The sequence below is a fragment of the Theropithecus gelada genome, chromosome 1 (assembly GCF_003255815.1).
Source record: "Theropithecus gelada isolate Dixy chromosome 1, Tgel_1.0, whole genome shotgun sequence".
Classification (NCBI taxonomy): domain Eukaryota; kingdom Metazoa; phylum Chordata; class Mammalia; order Primates; family Cercopithecidae; genus Theropithecus; species Theropithecus gelada.
The window spans coordinates 21,830,026-21,848,719 of record NC_037668.1 but is presented as its reverse complement, the minus strand read 5'-3'; the positions used below and the strand labels follow the sequence as shown (position 1 = coordinate 21,848,719).

The 18,694-nt window shown below is 45.6% G+C and overlaps 2 protein-coding genes across 14 annotated transcripts in view; one reads left to right on the top strand and one right to left on the bottom strand.

Moving 5' to 3' along the window:
- Window positions 1–256: 256 nt before the first annotated feature.
- Window positions 257–11,173, bottom strand: TSACC (TSSK6 activating cochaperone). Of its 11 annotated transcripts, none has more exons than XM_025369303.1 (4): window positions 10,938–11,173; window positions 8,746–8,903; window positions 2,870–2,998; window positions 257–484 (listed from the first exon to the last, which is right to left on the bottom strand). In XM_025369303.1, exons 2-4 carry the CDS (start codon window positions 8,777–8,779, stop codon window positions 270–272), a joined length of 378 nt encoding a protein of 125 aa, XP_025225088.1. In that variant the 5' UTR covers window positions 8,780–8,903; window positions 10,938–11,173; the 3' UTR covers window positions 257–269. The 11 variants fall into 11 exon arrangements, with proteins under 11 accessions (XP_025225088.1, XP_025225050.1, XP_025225106.1 ...); XM_025369265.1 differs by lacking the exon at window positions 10,938–11,173 and adding an exon at window positions 9,907–10,072; XM_025369321.1 differs by lacking the exon at window positions 10,938–11,173 and adding an exon at window positions 9,907–10,072 and having other exon boundaries at window positions 257–473.
- Window positions 10,049–18,694, top strand: part of CCT3 (chaperonin containing TCP1 subunit 3) — a 28,470-nt gene continuing 19,824 nt past the window's right edge. The window contains exons 1-5 of one of the 3 annotated variants that reach the window (XM_025369112.1): window positions 10,049–10,358; window positions 12,906–12,967; window positions 14,193–14,243; window positions 14,336–14,398; window positions 15,491–15,587. In XM_025369112.1, coding sequence (XP_025224897.1) covers window positions 10,328–10,358; window positions 12,906–12,967; window positions 14,193–14,243; window positions 14,336–14,398; window positions 15,491–15,587 — 304 coding nt within the window. In that variant the 5' untranslated portion in view covers window positions 10,049–10,327. The remainder of the gene's footprint in view (window positions 10,359–12,905; window positions 12,968–14,192; window positions 14,244–14,335; window positions 14,399–15,490; window positions 15,588–18,694) is intronic. The other 2 variants (XM_025369128.1, XM_025369120.1) reach the window with 2 other exon arrangements.

Below are 18,694 nucleotides of genomic sequence, written 5' to 3'. Positions count from 1 at the left end.
CTAAAATTGGTCCAGTTATATCCTAGTAACCTCCAATGTTATTTCTTAACCTCCATCCCCTTTCAGAATACCACTACATTTTGCAGTGAATTGTCTGCCTCGTTAGACAGTAATTCCCCCAAACTCCTTTGTACAATGCTTTGAACTCAATGAGCACTTATTATGAACCTGTGAACAAATTAACCATATGTAGAATACATATACCCAGATTCCAACAAGGGTTTACTGGGAAGACAGAGGAAAAAAACACAATAACTTTGTTTCACAATTCATTTACTGAATTGGGGCAGGTGATTTAACAATGGATTAGGAGATAAGGCTGGGAGAGAAAAGTTATTGCTTCCCCTCCCAGGAGCCAGTTGTGTCACGGATGCCTGTAAATGTTCCAAAATAGCCATCTGTTGTTGGGCGAGCTGGGTCTGAAGCTGGAGGTTGGCATACATACATTCCAGGAGTCCTAGGCATTCCTTGGGCTTGTGATCAACTCCAGAAGGAAAAGCAATGGAGGTGCAAGGAAACAAAGGAGAGAGATTTGGTAATTGTACTGAGGTTAGAAGGACCCTAATAAAATGACCTCTCCAATCTTTCCAGGCACAACCCACCCCAGACATACCTTTGCCCAGCTGTCACCTCCCAGTGAGGCATACCTGGCTATCCTATTTTAATTTGAAATCAGTCATTGGAACTTATACCTCTCTCCCTTGTTTTACTTTTCCTATAATATTTATGGTCATATTGCATATTTTATAATTACTTAATTTTTGTCTAAGTTCCTCTTCTAGAATGTAAGCTCCAGGAAGGCAAGGATTTTTATCTGATTGATTCACTACTTTAACCCAGCACCTAGAAAAATGCCCGGCGTATAACAAATATTTGATAAGTTAATGAAATGGTCTGGGAGGGAGTCCTAACTTCCCTAGAGCTCATGGGATACCTCAGCCTCCTCTGTTACCTGACTCTGTTACCTGACATAGTGTCTCACTGACCTGAAGTTCCCTAACTTCAATCATTCTTGCTGCATCGGTCCATTCTTTTTTTTTTTTTTTGGAGACGGAGTTTCACTTGTCACCCAGGCTGGAGTACAATGGTACGACCTCGGCTCACTGCAACCTCACCTCCTGGGTTCAAGCAATTCTCCTGCCTCAACTTCCTGAGTAGCTGGGATTATAGGCATGTGCCACCATGTCCGGCTAATTTTTGTATCATTAGTAGAGATGAGGTTTCACCATGTTGCACACGCTGGTCTTGAACTCCTGACCTCAGGTGATCTGCCCGCCCTGGCCTTCCAAAGTGCTGGTATTACAAGCGTGAGCCACTGCACCTGGCCAGTCCATTCTTTTTCTAATAATTTTCTTTTTCTTTTCTTTTTTTTTTTTTTTTCAATGGAGCCTTGCTCCATCTCCCAGGCTGTAGTGCAGCAGCACAATCCCAGCTCACTGCAACTTCTACCTCCCGGTTCAAGCAATTCTCCTGCCTCAGTCTCCCAAGTAGCTGGGATTACAGGCAGGTGCCACCATGCCCAGCTAATTTTTGTATTTTTAGTAGAGACGGGGTTTCGCCATGTTGGTGAGGCTGGTCTCAAACTCCTGACCTCAGGTGATCTGCCCGCCTCGGCCTCCCAAAGTGCTGGGATTACAGGCATGAGCCACCACGCCCCGCCAGTCCATTCTTTTTTTTTTTTTTCTGAGACGGAGTTTCACTCTTGTTGCCCAGGCAGGAGTACAATGGCCCAGTCTTGCCTCACTGCAACCTCCGCCTCCCGGGTTCAAGCGATTCTCCTGCCTCAGCCTCCCGAGTAACTGAGATTTCAGGCATCTGCCACCACACCCGGCTAATTTTTGTATTTTTAGTAGAGATGAGGTTTCACCATGTCGGTCAGGCTGGTCTCGAACTCCTGACCTCAGGCAATCCACCTGCCTCGGCCTCCCAAAGTGCTGGGATTACAGGCGTGAGCCATTGTGCCCAGCTACTTTTTCTAATATTTTAAACTACACTATACACAGCCAGTTAACTTTGGTAATTATATTATCTGCTGTTTGTATTTTTATCAGTCTTGACTTCTTTGTTGGACTCTGAGGTCCTCAAAAACAGGGGTTATGACTATCTAGTTAGTGCCCTGTTTGGTTCCCCATAGCTATGCCAAATACCCACTGACCTCCCCAGGGGAAGATGAATGATGAAAATTCAAAGAACCTGAGACTGAGCTAATAGTTTCCTTCTCTGGCCACCGTTTTTTAAAATTTTACCTTACCAAGTGAACAGGGGTAAACCTGGCCATCTTTTAACTAAAATTACCAGTAAGCAATGAGGGGTTCACTTCACTCCTGCCTAGTCTAGCAAAGGTGCTAACAAGCAAGGAAACAATACAAGTTGGTAGAACTGGGATGATAATGAAATCAATGAAACTTGCCGGGCGCGGTGGCTCAAGCCTGTAATCCCAGCACTTTGGGAGGCCGAGACGGGCGGATCACGAGGTCAGGAGATCGAGACCATCCTGGCTAACCCGGTGAAACCCCGTCTCTACTAAAAAATACAAAAAACTAGCCGGGCGAGGTGGCGGGCGCCTGTAGTCCCAGTTACTTGGGAGGCTGAGGCAGGAGAATGGCGTAAACCCGGGAGGCGGAGCTTGCAGTGAGCTGAGATCCGGCCACTGCACTCCAGCCCGGGCAACAGAGCGAGACTCCGTCTCAAAAAAAAAAAAATAATAAATAAATCAATGAAACTAAATAATCAACAAGCTACCATGGAAAAATCTATAGATGCCTAACATAGATTTGGCTCTTGATCAATAGGTGACAGCTCAAGCCACCTCCTCCATGCAACCCCTCCCCCTGCTGAGTCCATTGGAAAACCCTCCCTACATACTTACCTGAGGGCAGCTTTGTTGTCTGGATGTTCAGAAAAGTGGCTGGTGGGGAACTTGCTTGAAGATTAATATAGCTGGGGGAGGGTTTTGCTCTACAAAGAGGCACAGCATTAGCTTCCTCTTTGGCTGGAACTAAATCAGAGGTAACTAAATCAGAGCTCATTCCAACAAGGGACAGCCATTCTAATTAGATCCCTGCACCTGGTCCATGAAAGCAGGTGCCCAGGCCCTGCCTTGAATATGTTACATATCAGAAAGACACATACGACAAAAAGGAAATCATAATAGGATTAAGAGAAACCAAGCAGGAGTGGGATAAGCTAAAATCTAATTTGTTTACAAGTTCTTACTGATACACACTACATGTTTGTGACTATACTAAATCCTAGCGAGTACATGAGATATGTTAAGACGTGGTTTCTTAAATGCTTATTATCTAGTTAGGAAGACAAACCGCAGGTGAAACAGTGATCTAACAAGACGAGGACATAAACAATGAGTCTGACAGTCTGGGGTGAAAATAAAAGCCTTTTATCTGTTAGTTATACTATGTGATTACATGTAAAGGTGAATTTTTTTTTGTTTTTTTGTTTTTTTTTTGAGATGGAGTCTTGCTCTGTCGCCCAGGCTGGAGTTCAGTGGCACAATCTCGGCTCACTGCAAGCTCCGCCTCGGGTTCATGCCATTCTCCTGCCTCAGCCTCCCAAGTAGCTGGGACTACAGGCGCCCGCCACCATGCCTGGCTAATTTTTTTGTATTTTTAGTAGAGACAGGGTTTCACCGTGTTAACCAGGATGGTCTCGATCTCTTGACCTCGTGATCCGCCCGTCTCGGCCTCCCAAAGTGCTGGGGGATTACAGGCGTGAGCCACTGCGCCCGGCCAAGGTGAATGTTTTTTACAAGGGAGAAGAGATCAATATGAGTAGTGAGAGAACTCTATCTGCCTTCTGGTAGAGGATATTCACTAAATCTTAAAAACTTGAAGTGGCTGGGCACGGTGGCTCATGCTTGTAATCCCAGCACTTTGGGAGGCCGAGGTGGGCAGATCAGCTGAGGTCAGGAGTTCAAAAAGTAGCCTGACCAACATGGTAAAACTCCATCTCTCCTAAAAATACAAAATTAGCCAGGCGTGGTGGTGGGTGCCTATAATCCCAGCTACTTGGGAGGCTGAGGCAGGAGAATCGCTTGAACTCAGGAGGGAGAGATTGCAGCGAGCCAAGACGCCACTGCACTCCAGCCTGGGCAACAAGAGTGAAATTCCTTCTCAAAAAAAACAAAACAACAACAACAAAAAGCTTGAGAAGCCAGGCTATACTGGTAAGACCACAATCAAGCCCCTCTCCCTAACAAGGATTGGCCTGTGACCCAATACAGGCCAATCATGGTATTCCCATTCCCCTTGGCAACTGTGACTGAGCCAAGGGAGTAGGCACATGAGGTAAGTTGGGCCAGAGTCATTCCCTGGGATCAATATATGGATTCCGTATCTAAGAAATTTACTTTCTTCTGATCTCCTATTCTGAGAAAATGTATGGTTGGGCCCAGTGAAAGCTATACGGCTACTACACCATGAGAAGTGGATAAAAGCAAGAGATCAGAGACAAGAAAAAGCATAGGAGATAGATGGATACACAGACACCAAGAGGCACTGAATCTCCAGTTTTAGTCCCTGAGGCCCTGGTTTTTGCCACTCTTCTTCCCATTATTCTGTGAGCTACTTCAGCATCTCTCCCAACTGCACAACCCCTGAATTGCCTTTTTGACTTAAAGAAGTTTGAGTACAACTCAACTCTCATATTAACATAATCACATCTGGACATATTGAATCTGAGGTGAGAGTAGGAAATGCCAATAGAAGTGCCTAGAAAAACAGCCAGAGAGCTGGCACCGGAGCTCAAGTGAAAGGTCAAACTGCCAGGCCAGCCCCAAAAAGAGGATAAAGAAGCTGCAAAAATACATTAGCTCTCCAAGCTAAAAAACAGAGAGAGAAAAACTGAACCTTCAAAGAACTCCTCCTCAAGAGTCTAGAAGATGAAAAGGAAGTGGCAAAGTAGACAAGGGCAATGGATGGAAAGTCAGACAGCTGGAACTAGGTAAGAGTTAAAAAGGCAAGACAGTAGGGAGACAATAATTCACTGTTATAATGAAATCAAGAAAGGACGGAAAAACAATTCATTTTCATTCACACACATAAGAGACAGCTAAGTGCCTGCTATGTGTCAGGATACTGGATACCACAGTTTGCTAAACAGAAGTGGTCACTACTCTGCTGGAACTGACAGTCTTGCTGTGCAGACAGTCATTAGGTGATCAAGCACACACACTATTACACTTCAGTAAGTGCTATGAAAGCAACTGACCTAGTCTGTAGAGCTGGAAAACATGTCCTGAGGAAGTGATATCTCAGCTGGGATCTGAAGGATAAAGAAGGGCCTCTTCATAAAAAACAAGCCTGGTGGCAGAAGTGTGAAAAGTAGGTTGTATGAAGAAAGATGTCTTATTCTTGTTCTTTACTCAGAGGGCAACAGAAGGAATGGCCTGGTAAGAGGAAGAAGTGCTTATATGTGGGTGCCAGGGTGAGATGCTTTCTGTCTGGAAGGTCACTGAGCCTATGAAAACTGAAATCTGTTCTCTGTCAGTCACTCTTGGTGAGGAAAATATATTTTATTGGTTTTGCTATTTTTCTTTTGCACTGGGTTACTGGGTTTGTGGACTTTCCAAGCTCTACCGGTAGGTCATCCATCTTCTTTTCCCTCCTGCTCCAGAGTCATCAGCTCATTTGATGGTTTGTACAGAATGTGGTAAGGAGACAGAAGCTGAAACTCAGGTCTCAAGATTCTTCTCAATAATGTGTTAATTTCCATGCAAAATATGTTAATTCCTATGCAAATGCACTTCAAAATAATTTGAGTCCTTCCTAGACATATGAGAATGCATTTTGTGTTTTTTGGAGACAGAGTCTTGCTCTGTCGCCCAGGGTGGAGTGCAGTGGTGTGATCTTGACTCACTGCAAGCTCCGCCTCCCAGGTTCATGCCATTCTCCTGCCTCAGCCTCCTGAGTAGCTGGGACTACAGGTGCCCGCCACAACGCCCGGCTAATTTTTTGTATTTTTAGTAGAAACGGGGTTTCACCGTGTTAGCCAGGATGGTCTCGATTTCCTGACCTCGTGATCCGCCCGCCTCAGCCTTCCAAAGTGCTGGGATTACAGGCGTGAGCCACCGTGCCCGGCCGAGAATGCATTTTATACTGGGTTATAAGGTTTGAAGAATGCTTTACACATTTTTACACAAGGTGGCATGAGAAATTAAAAATTGTTTTTAATTTAAAAAAAAGAGACTGCTTTACATACACTCTATACTAAAGGAGCTGTATTTCTGACAACGTATGACAGAGGATGAGGGTGGAGAGAGGCCAAAGGAGGCAGAACAGAGGATATGATAATAAAAGGTGCTTTACGTACATTCTCTTATATGTTTCTCACAATGACCCTTAAAGTAGAGTCATTGTGGATACCACAGTCTGCTAAACAGATGTGGTCGCTACTCTCCTGGAACTGATAGTCTTGCAGCGTAGACAGTCATTAGGTGATCAAGCACACACACTATTACATTTCAGTAAGTGCTATGAGAGTCTTGTGGAACTGGGGAATGTGACCTGAGGAATGTAGATAAAGTGGGTAGCTTTACCTACATTTTACTTGAGGAAACTTAAGTCAGGAAATTTGCTCAAGATTCCACAGTTAATATGTGTGAATGAGTAATGTTTTTTAGTTAGGCCTAGCTTTATACCCTTAGCCCATCCCTTAGTAGCAGTAAATTTAAATGTTTCAATCTGTTGTGGGGTTAACAGTATTTTCTAGTAGAATTGTGAGCATTAAATAAGTGGTAAACTGGCTGGGCGCGATGGCTCACGCCTGTAATCCCAAGACTTTGGGAGGCCAAAGTGGGTCGATCACCTGAGGCCAGGAGTTCAAGACCTGGCATAACCCCATCTGTACTAAAAATACAAAAATTGGCCGGGCGCGGTGGCTCAAGCCTGTAATCCCAGCACTTTGGGAGGCCGAGACGGGCGGATCACGAGGTCAGGAGATCGAGACCATCCTGGCTAACACAGTGAAACCCCGTCTCTATTAAAAAAAAATACAAAAAACTAGCCGGGCGAGGTGGTGGGCGCCTGTAGTCCCAGCTACTCGGGAGGCTGAGGCAGGAGAATGGCTTAAACCCGGGAGGCGGAGCTTGCAGTGAGCTGAGATCCGGCCACTGCACTCCAGCTTGGGCGACAGAGTAAGACTCCGTCTCAAAAAAAAAAAAAAAAAAATACAAAAATTAGCCAGGCTTGGCAGCGTACACCTGTAATCCCAGCTACTTGGGTGTCTGAGGCACAAGAATCACTTGAATCTAGGAGGCAGAGGTTGCAGTGATCCTAAGTAGGTAAACTGCTTAAGAGGGTCTGGCAAGGCTGGGCGCGGTGGCTCAAGCCTGTAATCCCAGCACTTTGGGAAGCTGAGACAGGTGGATCACAAGGTCAGGAGATCGAGACCATCCTGGCTAACACGGTGAAACTCCGTCTCTACTAAAAAAAAAAAAAAAAACAAAAAAACTAGCCTGGCGAGGTGGCGGGCGCCTGTAGTCCCAGCTACTCGGGAGGCTGAGGCAGGAGAATGGCATGAACCCGGGAGGCGGAGCTGGCAGTGAGCTGAGATCCGGCCACTGCACTCTAGCCTGGGCGACAGAGCGAGACTCCGTCTCAAAAAACAAAAACAAAAACAAAAAAAACAGGGTCTGGCAAATAGCAGCTGGAATTAAATTTGGTCCTGTAGACTCCAAAGTCATGCTCTTTACCACTGCACTACATACTCTGTGAAAAGAGCTAGTTAATTTATGTCCAAGCTGGGGCCAGGCACGGTGGCTCACGCCTGTAATCCCAGCACTTTGTGAGGCCAAAGCAGGCAGATCACCTGAGCTCGGGAGTTGGAAACCAGCCTGACCAACATGGAGAAACCCCATCTCTACTAAAAATACAAAATTAGCTGGGCATGGGGGCACATGCCTGTAATCCCAGCTACTCGGGAGGCTGAGGCAGGAGAATTGCTTGAATCCGGGAGGCGGAGGTTGCGGTGAGCCAAGATCATGCCACTGCACTCCAGCCTGGACAACAAGAGCAAAACTCCGTATTAAAAAAAAAAAAAAAAAAAAATTTATGTCCAAGCTATGGAATAGTAGGTCTTTCAGATAATGTATTCCACCTATAGTTAAGTGGATAGGCTCCGGAGTCAGAAGGCCTCAGGCATTTCCCTGGCCACCAATGGAACTGTCCCACTATAACTCAGTATCTGTTCACTCTAGCTAACACCATGTCTTCTAAGATCCTGTACACAATCTTGTTCTAAGTATTAAGAGGAGATACAAAGGAAGAATAATAAATTCATTTAACAAATAATTTTTTTTTTTTTGAGACGGAGTCTCGCCGTGTCGCCCAGGCTGGAGTGCAGTGGCGCGATCTCGGCTCACTGCAAGCTCCGCCTCCCGGGTTCACGCCATTCTCCCGCCTCAGCCTCCGAGTAGCTGGGACTACAGGCGCCCGCCACCACGCCCGGCTAGTTTTTTGTATTTTTAGTAGAGACGGGGTTTCACCGTGTTAGCCAGGATGGTCTCGATCTCCTGACCTCGTGATCCACCCGCCTCGGCCTCCCAAAGTGCTGGGATTACAGGCTTGAGCCACCGCGCCCGGCCTTCATTTAACAAATAATTACTGAGCATCTACTATTTAACAGATCCAGTTCTAGGTTCTGGGAATACAGCAATGCTCCCAATTTAATGGGGAATGCAAAGGAGGTCTTGCTTTTTAAGGGAGGGGAAGCAGGGCCTCCAACACACACCTTTTCTGTTAGGATGACTAGTGTGCTGCTCCATCTGAACACCAACAGGTGTGGTGCCTGGGAAAGAATCATAGCATCAGATGATCAACAATCCATGCTAGTATTTTCACTATGACAATTTCCTAAGTTGTCTCCAGCAGATCTCAGGCTGTTCCGGTCTGCGGAGGAAAAAGTAGGAAACTCTATTTCATGGCCAAACGCGTGACTGTTCTCCTTCACTAGTTTGGAAAACAGTTATTTCTATACCAGTGCTTCCTTTTTTTTTCTGGACAAAATAGTAATTTAACCAAAGCCAAACCTTAAACCTCTCTGATGAACGGGCAATTACTTTCCGTGTTCTCACCATGTTTTAATTTCCACGGTATGATGAGTCCTTCTCCTATCCCGAATGGTAATTTTAAAACTCTGGCTCCCCATCATCTCTAACTAAGACTGAGGACAGCGGGAGAGGGATGGATGTGGGGAAATAAAATCTCAAAGCACCACTTTTTTTTTTTTTTTTTTGAGATGAAGTCTCGCTCTGTCGCCAGGCTGAAGTGCAGTGGCGCGATCTAAGCTCACTGCAACCTCCGTCTCCAGGGTTCAAGCGATTCTCCTGCCTCAGCCCCCCGAGTAGCTGGGATTATAGGCGCGCGCCACCACGCCCGGCTAATTTTTGTATTTTTATTAGAGACGGGGTTTCACCATATCGGCCACGCTGGTCTCGAACTCCTGACCTCAGGTGATCCACCCGCCTCGGCCTTTCAAAGTGCTGGGATTACAGGCGTGAGCCACAGCGCCCGGCGGAAATACTTGGGAAAATATTTTAGATAGGATAACTTAAGGAAACGCATGCCATCACCCTCCGGTACTGCTCACAGCCTCACTGAAAGCATTTCCTAAGAAGGGAAAAGTCCACACACAGCCATTAGTCCAGATGCGATAAACCACAACTCCCAGTGTGCCCGCAAAAAGACTGCCCAGTCCGGCACTGTAAGACTACAACTCCCACTTCACCCAGGGCCAAGCCGGCCAGGTCTTCCCCCATCTGCTGGCCGGAGTCCCGCCTCTCTAGTTCACCTATTGCTAAGGCTAGAACAAAAGAGTGGAAACTGTCAAGCCTTTCTTAGCCTTCACGGTCGGATAGGAGCCGAGTCGCAATACACACTTTAACGACCTCACCTGCGGTGTTAACCGAAAGCCGCAACCCCAGCACCCAACCCTAGAGTTGACACACATGCGTAGTGGCGTGCCGGCCAACTGCCAGAGCCTTGGCGCCTGCGCCGACGTTCGCGCTGCACGCGGCCGGGAGCGGCCACCCTATTGCGCAAGCGCCTGTGCCCTCCCAGTGCCTTCATCGTGCTCTCTCTGCCTAACTTGTCTGGTCGTTCTTGCGTAGAGGGCGGGACTCAGGATGTCAATTGGTCTGTTTTTGTGCCGATCAATGAGATGGGTGCGGTGATTGGTGACTACCTTGAGAGTAGCGAGTTGAGGTGTAAGCCCTGAGGAGGCAGCGTTTTCTGGGTTTCCGTCTGGTTCTCTCTCTCCAGAAGATTCTGCCGGTTCCCCCAGCTCTGGGTACCCGGCTCTGCATCGCGCCGCCATGATGGGCCATCGTCCCGTACTCGTGCTCAGTGAGTTCTGGGGATACCAGGAAAGGGACTCCCTTTTCACCCTTCTGTGTCCATGGTTTTCTGTGTTGCCTCAGCTCCGTCCCGCCCTGAGCCTTCCAGTCATCATCTTCATTTTGGAAGCCCGGTGTCCCGCTTTCCTTTCTTCCCTTAAGCTATTCGCTTCTCTTCACAAACTCAAACTGACCTTTTTCTCGCCGAGCCTCTTTTCTTGACGTGTGCTCGTCTTGGGAAGCTCTTCCCACTCCGCGTTCTGTCCCTCAGTCCCCACGCTTCCCCCGCCGCTGCACCCTTTCTAGCCTGATTGTCGCTATATAGCTGCATGAATAATGTTTTTTGTTTTTCGGTTAGGTCTAGCTTTATATCCTTGGCCCATCCCTTAGTAGCGGTTATTTAAATGTTTCAATCTGTGTTACGGAGTTAATAGTATTTCCTAGTAGAATTGTGAGAATTAAATAAGTGGGCAGACTGCTTGAAGAGGGTCTGGTGAATAGGTAATATCCTTGGTCACTTTACGTTACATTTATTTTCAGTAACAGTCACTTGAACAGCAACCCCTGTTCCAGAAGTAACCGTACTTGCTTCACTGATCATAGATGTAATCGTTCCCTCCGTGCCCCCGGCGTTGTAATCTTTCCCACTCACCAATTGGGTTTTCCCAGATTTCTCGACTGGTCATCTTTTCCCTTTGGAAGATCCCTTATTTTTTTTCTTTCTATTTTTTGAGACAGAGTCTCGCGGTGTCACCCAGGCTGGGGTGCAGTGGCGCGATCTCTGTTCGCTGCATCCTCTGCCTCCCAGGTTCAAGCATTTCTCCTGCCTCAGCCTCCCGAGTAAGCTGCGAGTACAGGCGCGCGCCACCACGCCAGACTAATTTTTGTGTTTTTGGTAGAACTGGAGTTTCACCATGTGGGCCAGGCTGGTCTCCAACTCCTGAGCTCAGGTGATCCGCCCACCTCAGCCTCCCAAAGTGCTGGGATTACAGACGTGAGCCACCGCGCCTGGTCCCTTATTTCTTCTAATGAGCACCACCTCCATTGTCTTCCTTTGATATGTTTCCATTCTGTGTGTAACTTCTGTACCTCATCTGCAGAGCCTGACTAGTCATCTCTCCTCCCTTACCGTCTTCTGTATACTGAATGCCTTTCAGAGTTTTTATTCATTATCTCTGTACCTGGGAAATAACTTTTAAGGAAAAAAATAAAATAAAACTTAACGCTATTTTGGGAAAAAAAAAAACAAGTTGGGCGCAGTGGCTCACGCCTGTAATCCCAGCACTTTGGGAGGCCGAGGCGGGCGGATCACAAGGTCAGGAGATTGAGACCATCTTGGCTAACTCAGTGAAACCCCGTCTCTACTAAAAAATACAAAAAATTAGCCAGGCGTGGTGGCGGGCGCCTGTAGTCCCAGCTACTCAGGAGGCTGAGGCAGGAGAATGGCGTGAACCCGGGAGGCGGAGCTTGCAGTGAACCGAGATCGCGCCACTGCACTCCAGCCTGGGCGACAGAGCGAGACTCCATCTCAAAAACAAACAAACAAACAAACAAAAAACCTTGTTTCTGATGGATTGTAGGTCCATGCGGGTTTTTGGTTACAGCTCCCTGAGATAGATGTAAATCCTAAGCATTGTGGGTGTTTGGTTTGATGGGACTGGATTGAAAGATTTACAGACTTCAATTGTAAGGGAATGTAATTTAGAGAGAGGAAGGAAATAAACATTATGTTGGTTTGGTTGTAACCACTGGCTTGTCTCCACTGGGATGACCTGGGGGTGAGTGGTGTATTTGCAAAGCTCCTTTCAGATCTGCATTAATCTCTGGCATTAGTTGACTGTGACCAATTAGGCTCCCAGTTAAAGTATGTAGTCAGTTCTTAGTGGTGGTAAATGGGTTACTGAGGCCTTCTTATTACACCCAGTTATGAGGTGACTATATAATTTATCTTGCATACTGTTGAGTGTGTTCTAAACAGTATACTGTGGGGGCACTATCACAAATTATGTTGGACCTGTTAGAGTATGATCCCCCTATCCAAGCAGAAAATGTGAATCCCCAAACTCTTTCCCTGCTTACATAAAGCAATGAATGGTCATTTCTTAGGGTCACCAGCCCTTTGAGATAAATAGCTGTGGATCCTTTTTCTGGGGGAAAAAAAAATTGCAGTATCTCTCATTTTCTCACATAATCTCAGGGAGTTCACTATCCCATTAAGGCCCATTCATGGATCTCAGGTTATGAATCCCCGCTGTAAATATATGAATATTTGGTTAGAAGATAAGTATTAACCAAGATTGCAAAGTTATTTCTTAATATATCAAGGGTTGAAATACAGAAGGAAGTAAACAGCCATAGGGACATATGTTTACAGTTTTTTGAGATATGGTTGACATATAATAAACTGCACTTACTTAAATTGTAGAGTTTGATAAGCTTTGCTCTGTGGATACACCATGAAACCTGCATTCTTATTTTTCAAAGACTGGGAAATAAATAGCTTGGGTACGATGGGGCAGTCCTGGGCTGTTAACTGTTGTGTTTTTATCTATTTTAGGCCAGAACACAAAGCGTGAATCTGGAAGAAAAGTTCAATCTGGAAACATCAATGCTGCCAAGGTCACAAATCTTTTAAGTGTTTATGGTAGTTTGTCTCCAGCTATCTTCCCTGGTATTTGGTCATAGCTGTGTGTCCTGTGCATCTAGACTTTATAGAGTGAGCAAATAGAGGAAAAGTTGACCTCTTCTTTCAGAACATTTTCCTGATGATGGTGGGGGAAAGGAAGCCCTCCCCTTCTGAGTTAGGACTGATAATCTTCTCATATTGTGCATTATTCTGTTGCTGTATATTGTTTTATAGTATTCTATTTGTGTTTGTCTCCCATACTAAACTGAGTTACTTAAACAGAAGTACTTTATTAATTCCCTTTTGTATTCCTAGTGCCCACCGTAGATCTTGAATAGATATTCGGTAAATGTCTTTTGAATGAAATAGTGAAGTAAGTAGCCTTATATCTCATTTAGGATGGTGTAGAGGCCACTGTCATGGAAAGAAATACTAAGACGTGGACTTCTAGTAATAAGGACTGCTGGGAAACAGAAGCTCTGGGAGCCATTTCCCCCTTACTCTTGTGAAAAGTCATTTCTGTATCCATCCTGAAAGCATTCCCAAGGGGAGAAAAACAACAGAGCTAGCCACATGCTATATCTTTTTTTTTTTTTTCTTTAGACGGAGTCTCGCTCTGTCGCCCAGGCTGGAGTGCAGTGGCTGGATCTCAGCTCACTGCAAGCTCCGCCTCCCGGGTTCACGCCATTCTCCTGCCTCAGCCTCCCGAGTAGCTGGGACTACAGGCGCCCGCCACCTCGCCTGGCTAGTTTTTTGTATTTTTTAGTAGAGACGGGGTTTCACCGGGTTAGCCAGGATGGTCTTGATCTCCTGACCTCGTGATCCGCCTGTCTCGGCCTCCCAAAGTGCTGGGATTACAGGCTTGAGCCACCGTGCCCGGCCGCCACATGCTATATCTAAAGTGGCATGCTGTGTCTAAAGTGATTGCTAACCATGCTTTAGGGGTGTCATTAAAAACACTGACCCTGGCTGGGTGCAGTGGCTCATGCCTGTAATCCTAACACTTTGGGAGGCCGAAGTGGGTGGATCACTTGGGCCCAGGAATTTGAGACCAGCTTGAACAACATAGTGAGACCCCATATCTAAAAATAAAATGAAATTAAAATAAAATAAAACACTGGCTCTGTGAGTTGTTCATGCCCCTTTCCCCTATTACTCCAACATTCTCACACTGTCCTCTGATTTGTGCTTGCATGTTTTATGTTCCCTTTCCATTAGACTATTGCAGATATCATCCGCACGTGTTTGGGACCCAAGTCCATGATGAAGGTAGGCTTATCTCTTCCTAAAACTCCTAGACTACAATTTTTTTCTTCCTGTTATCTAGGACACTTTAAATATACCTTTTGCTTTCATCTTAGATGCTTTTGGACCCAATGGGAGGCATTGTGATGACCAACGATGGCAATGCTATTCTTCGAGAGGTGTGTTTTGTTTTTGTTTTTGTTTTTGTTTTTTTCTTTTTTTCTTTCTGACAGTTCTATAAACATAAGGGACCTATTAAGATACAGGCTCTGATTAGTTTTTTTAGGGCTGCTATAACAGATTACCAGAAACTGGTGGGCTTCAACATTTTTATTAACAACAAATTTATTATCTTATAGAATGAAGCTAGAAGTCTGAAATAAAGGCGTCAGCAGGGCCATGCTCCTTCTGAAGTCTCGGGAAGATCCCTACTTTTCTTCTCGCTTCTGTTGGTTGCTGGCTTTCCTTGGCATGAACTTGGTTTCTGCCTCAGTCTTCATGTTATTCCCCTTGTGTGTCTTTTACACAAGGACACTGGTGATTGGACTTGGAGCCTGCCCTAATTCAGAATGACCGTATCTAACTTGGTTACATCTGCAAAAACCCTATTTTAAAATAAAGTAAAATTCACAAGTTCTGGGAGTTATGACTTCAATATATCTTTTTTTTTTTTTCTTTTTTGAGACGGAGTCTCTTGCCACCCAGGCTGAAGTGCAGTGGTGTGATCTCGGCTCACTGCAACCTCCGCCTCATGGGTTCAAGCAATTCTCCTGCCTCAGCCTCCTGAGTAGCTGGAATTACAGGCACGCGCCACCACCCCCAGCTAATTTTTATACTTTTAGTAGAGACAGGGTTTTGCCACGTTAGCCAGGTGGTCTCGAACTCCTGACCTCGGGTGATCCACCTGTCTCCGCCTCCCAAAGTGCTGGGATTACAGGTGTGAGCCACCGTGCCCGGCTGGCTTCAACATATCTTATTGAAGAACACAATTCAACCACAGTGGTGCCTCCAGTAGATAAGCTAAAAGATATTGGTCTGTCCTCTGGAAACTTTAATAGTTGAGTTCATGTAATACATTTTTTCCCAAAAAGAATTTAGAAAGTGCTTTACTTAAGCTATTTGGGGTGCCATTTTTAATCTTTCAAGGTATGGTAAAACATTAAAGGGAAAGTAAGTACGTATAGAAGCAAGAAGTCCAAGAGTTAGGGCCAAGCTTCATGAGTTAAGAAGTCTTTGAATAGTGTGAATTCATTAGTGATCTACCTTTTTAGATTCAAGTCCAGCATCCAGCAGCCAAGTCCATGATTGAAATTAGCCGGACCCAGGATGAAGAGGTTGGAGATGGGACCACATCAGTAATTATTCTTGGTAAGAGGAGAATAGAAGATTGATAAGAAAAATTAGAAATAACACCCGCGTCATATTTTAAGAAGGAAATTATGTTACCAATCCACTAATTACAAATATTTAAATAACTTATTGGTTATTTTCTATGTATTCTCTCCAATTGAGTATAAAACATTTATATGAATAGGGTGAGCCATGCAAATCTGGCTGATAAAGTAATAGTTAATTCTCTTTATTCACCGTAAGTTATAATTTTTTTTTTTTTTTTTTGAGACAGAGTCTCAGTCTGTCACCAGGCTGGAGTGCGGTGGCAAGATCTTGGCTCACTGCAACCTCCGCCTCCCAGGTTCAAGTGATTCTCCTGCCTCAGCCTCCCAAGTAGCTGGGACTGTAATCACACGCCACCATGCCCAGCAAATTTTTGTATTTGTAGTAGAGACGGTTTCACCATGTTGGCCAGATGGTCTTGATCTCTTGACCTCATGATCTGCCTGCCTTTGCCTCCCAAAAGGCTGGGATTACAGGCGTGAGCCACCACGCCTGGACAAGTTACAATATTCTATAAAGTCACCACAAACACTGAACTGGCAAATAATAAATCATTGCTTCTATAGAAAATACAGGGTTAAGTACCTATAAGCCTCTGGTCACACTTTCTTTTTTCTGTTCGTTTGTTTGTTTGAGACTTGAGTCTTGCTCTGTCGCCCAGGCTGGAGTGCAGTGGTGCAGTCTCGGCTCACTGCAAGCTCTGCCTCCTGGGTTCACACCATTCTCTCGCCTCAGCCTCCCAAGTAGCAGGGACTACAAGGTGCCCGCCACCACACCCGGCTAATTTTTTGTTTTTGTATTTTTAGCAGAGATGGGGTTTCACCGTGTCAGCCAGGATGGTCTTGATCTCCTGACCTTGTGATCTGCCCGTCTTGGCCTCCCAAAGTGCTGGGATTACAGGCGTGAGCCACTGCGCCCGGCTGGTCACACTTTCATCAACTGATAAATATATACCTTATTGTATGTGTTTTCTGTCTTCAAGACGCCCATTTAATATATATAGTTGATTTGTTAGCATTGAACTCATAGCCCGTAGCAATATAACTCGTGCCTGGACAAAGCTCACCTAACATGTATATTCTCTGTAAGGCACATCACAGCCGCCTTGCATGTAGAAGCGTTAGATAGCAGTTAAGCACTACACTTGTGAGCCATTATAAATACCGAAATCATCAAGAAAAATGTGAAAAACATAACCTTAAATATACTGCATAAAGGACACTTTTTTTTTTTTTTTTTTTTTTTGAGACGGAGTCTCGAGCTGTGTCACCCAGGCTGGAGTGCAGTGGCGCGATCTCGGCTCACTGCAAGCTCCGCCTCCCAGGTTCACGCCATTCTCCTGCCTCAGCCTCCAAGTAGCTGGGACTACAGGCGCCCGCCACCACGCCCGGCTAGTTTTTTGTATTTTTAGTAGAGACGGGGTTTCACCATGTTAGCCAGGATGGTCTCGATCTCCTGACCTCGTGATCCACCCGCCTCGGCCTCCCAAAGTGCTGGGATTACAGGCTTGAGCCACCGCGCCCGGCCAAAGGACACTTTTTTTACAGTGTGAGAGCTAAAGGCCTTGTTTGACCTCACCTAGGAATGTCTGTCATTGGGTGACTCAGATTTTTTGCCATCCTGTGAATTTCCATGAATGACTATGAAAGTGTCATGAATATTGATTTGGGGGTTGCAAATAATAAGAAATGAAATCTTTAGGATAATGACCCTGGGCTATGTATGTTTAAAGACTGATCTTTCTACTTCCTATAGGATCATAAAGAATTATTTTTCAAATCTTGGCCTATTGCCTTTATTGTGTAAATGTCAAGATGATAGTAAAATTTTTATACTAGAAACACTAGTTTTAAAAAATCTGATTGCAATCAAGTGTGGTGGCTGGCGCCTGTAATCCCAGCCCTTTGGGAGGCCAAGGTGGGCAGATCACGAGACCAGCCTGGGCAACGTGGAGAGACCATGTTGCTATAAAAAAATTTAAAAATTAGCTGGATGTGGTGGCACACACCTGTAGTCCCAGCTGTTGGAGATACTGAGGTCGGTGAGGCAGGAGGTTGAGGCTGCAGTGAGCTGTGTTCGTGCCACTGCACTGCAACCTAAGCAACAGAGCAAGACCATGTCTCTTTTTTTCTTTTTCTTTTTCTTTTTTTTTTTTTTTTTTTTTTTTGAGACAGAGTCTTGCTCTGTCACCCCGGCTGCAGTGCATTGGCACAATCTCAGTTCACTGCAACCTCCGCCTCCCAGGTTCAAGTGATTCTCCTGCCTCAGCTTCCCTAGTAGCTGGGATTACAGGCATGTGCCACCACACCTGGCTCATTTCTGTATTTTTAGTAGAGACAGGGTTTCACCGTGCTGGCCGAACTGATCTCAAACTCCTGAGCTCAGGTGATCTGCCAACCTCGGCCTCCCAAAGTACTGGGATTACAGGTGTGCGCCACTGCACCCAGCCAAGGGATGCTAATTTATAGTGTTGGCCCACATACCTAAAAATAAAGTTCTTAATCAAAATTATTATTTATTTTTCATAGAGATGGGGTCTCATGTTGCCCACCCAGGCTTGCCTCAAACTCCTGGGCTCAAGCGATCTCCTGCCTCAGCCTCCCAAAGTGTTTTTTTTTTTTTGGAGATGGAATCTTGCTCTGTCACTCAGGCTAGAGTGCAGTTATGCAGTCTCAGCTCACTGCAGCCTCTGATCCTGGGTTCAAGCGATTCTCCTGCCTCAGCCTCCCGAGTAGGTGGGATTACAGATGCCCACCACCGTGCCCGGCTAATTTTTGTGTTTTTAGTAGTGACGGGGTTTCACCATGTTGGCCAGCTGGTCTTGAACTCCTGACCTCATGATCCACCTGTCTCAGCCTCCCAAATTGCTGGGATTACAGGCTGTGAGCCATCATGCCTGGCTAAGCCTAGCTGATTTTTCAAATTGAATTTACTTATTTATTTATTTATTTTTGAGACAGGGTCACCTAGTCTTGGCTCACTGCAGCCTCCACCTCCAGTGTTCAAGTGATTCTCCTGCCTCACCCTTTCTGTTAGCTGGGATTACAGGTGCCCACCACCATGCCCGGCTAATTTTCATA

What these genes read in the sequence shown, in the direction of transcription:
- TSACC (XM_025369256.1), bottom strand. Translation starts at nt 9,772, where the DNA reads ATGGGGGAAGACCTGGCCGGCTTGGCCCTGG. An exon ending in CCTGGCCGGCTTGGCCCTGG is followed by an intron (nt 8,803 to 9,741) that starts GTGAAGTGGGAG and finishes ATTCTTTCCCAG; the next exon opens with GCACCACACCTGTTGGTGTT. An exon ending in TAGTCATCCTAACAGAAAAG is followed by an intron (nt 2,999 to 8,745) that starts GTGTGTGTTGGA and finishes CCTCTGATTTAG; the next exon opens with TTCCAGCCAAAGAGGAAGCT.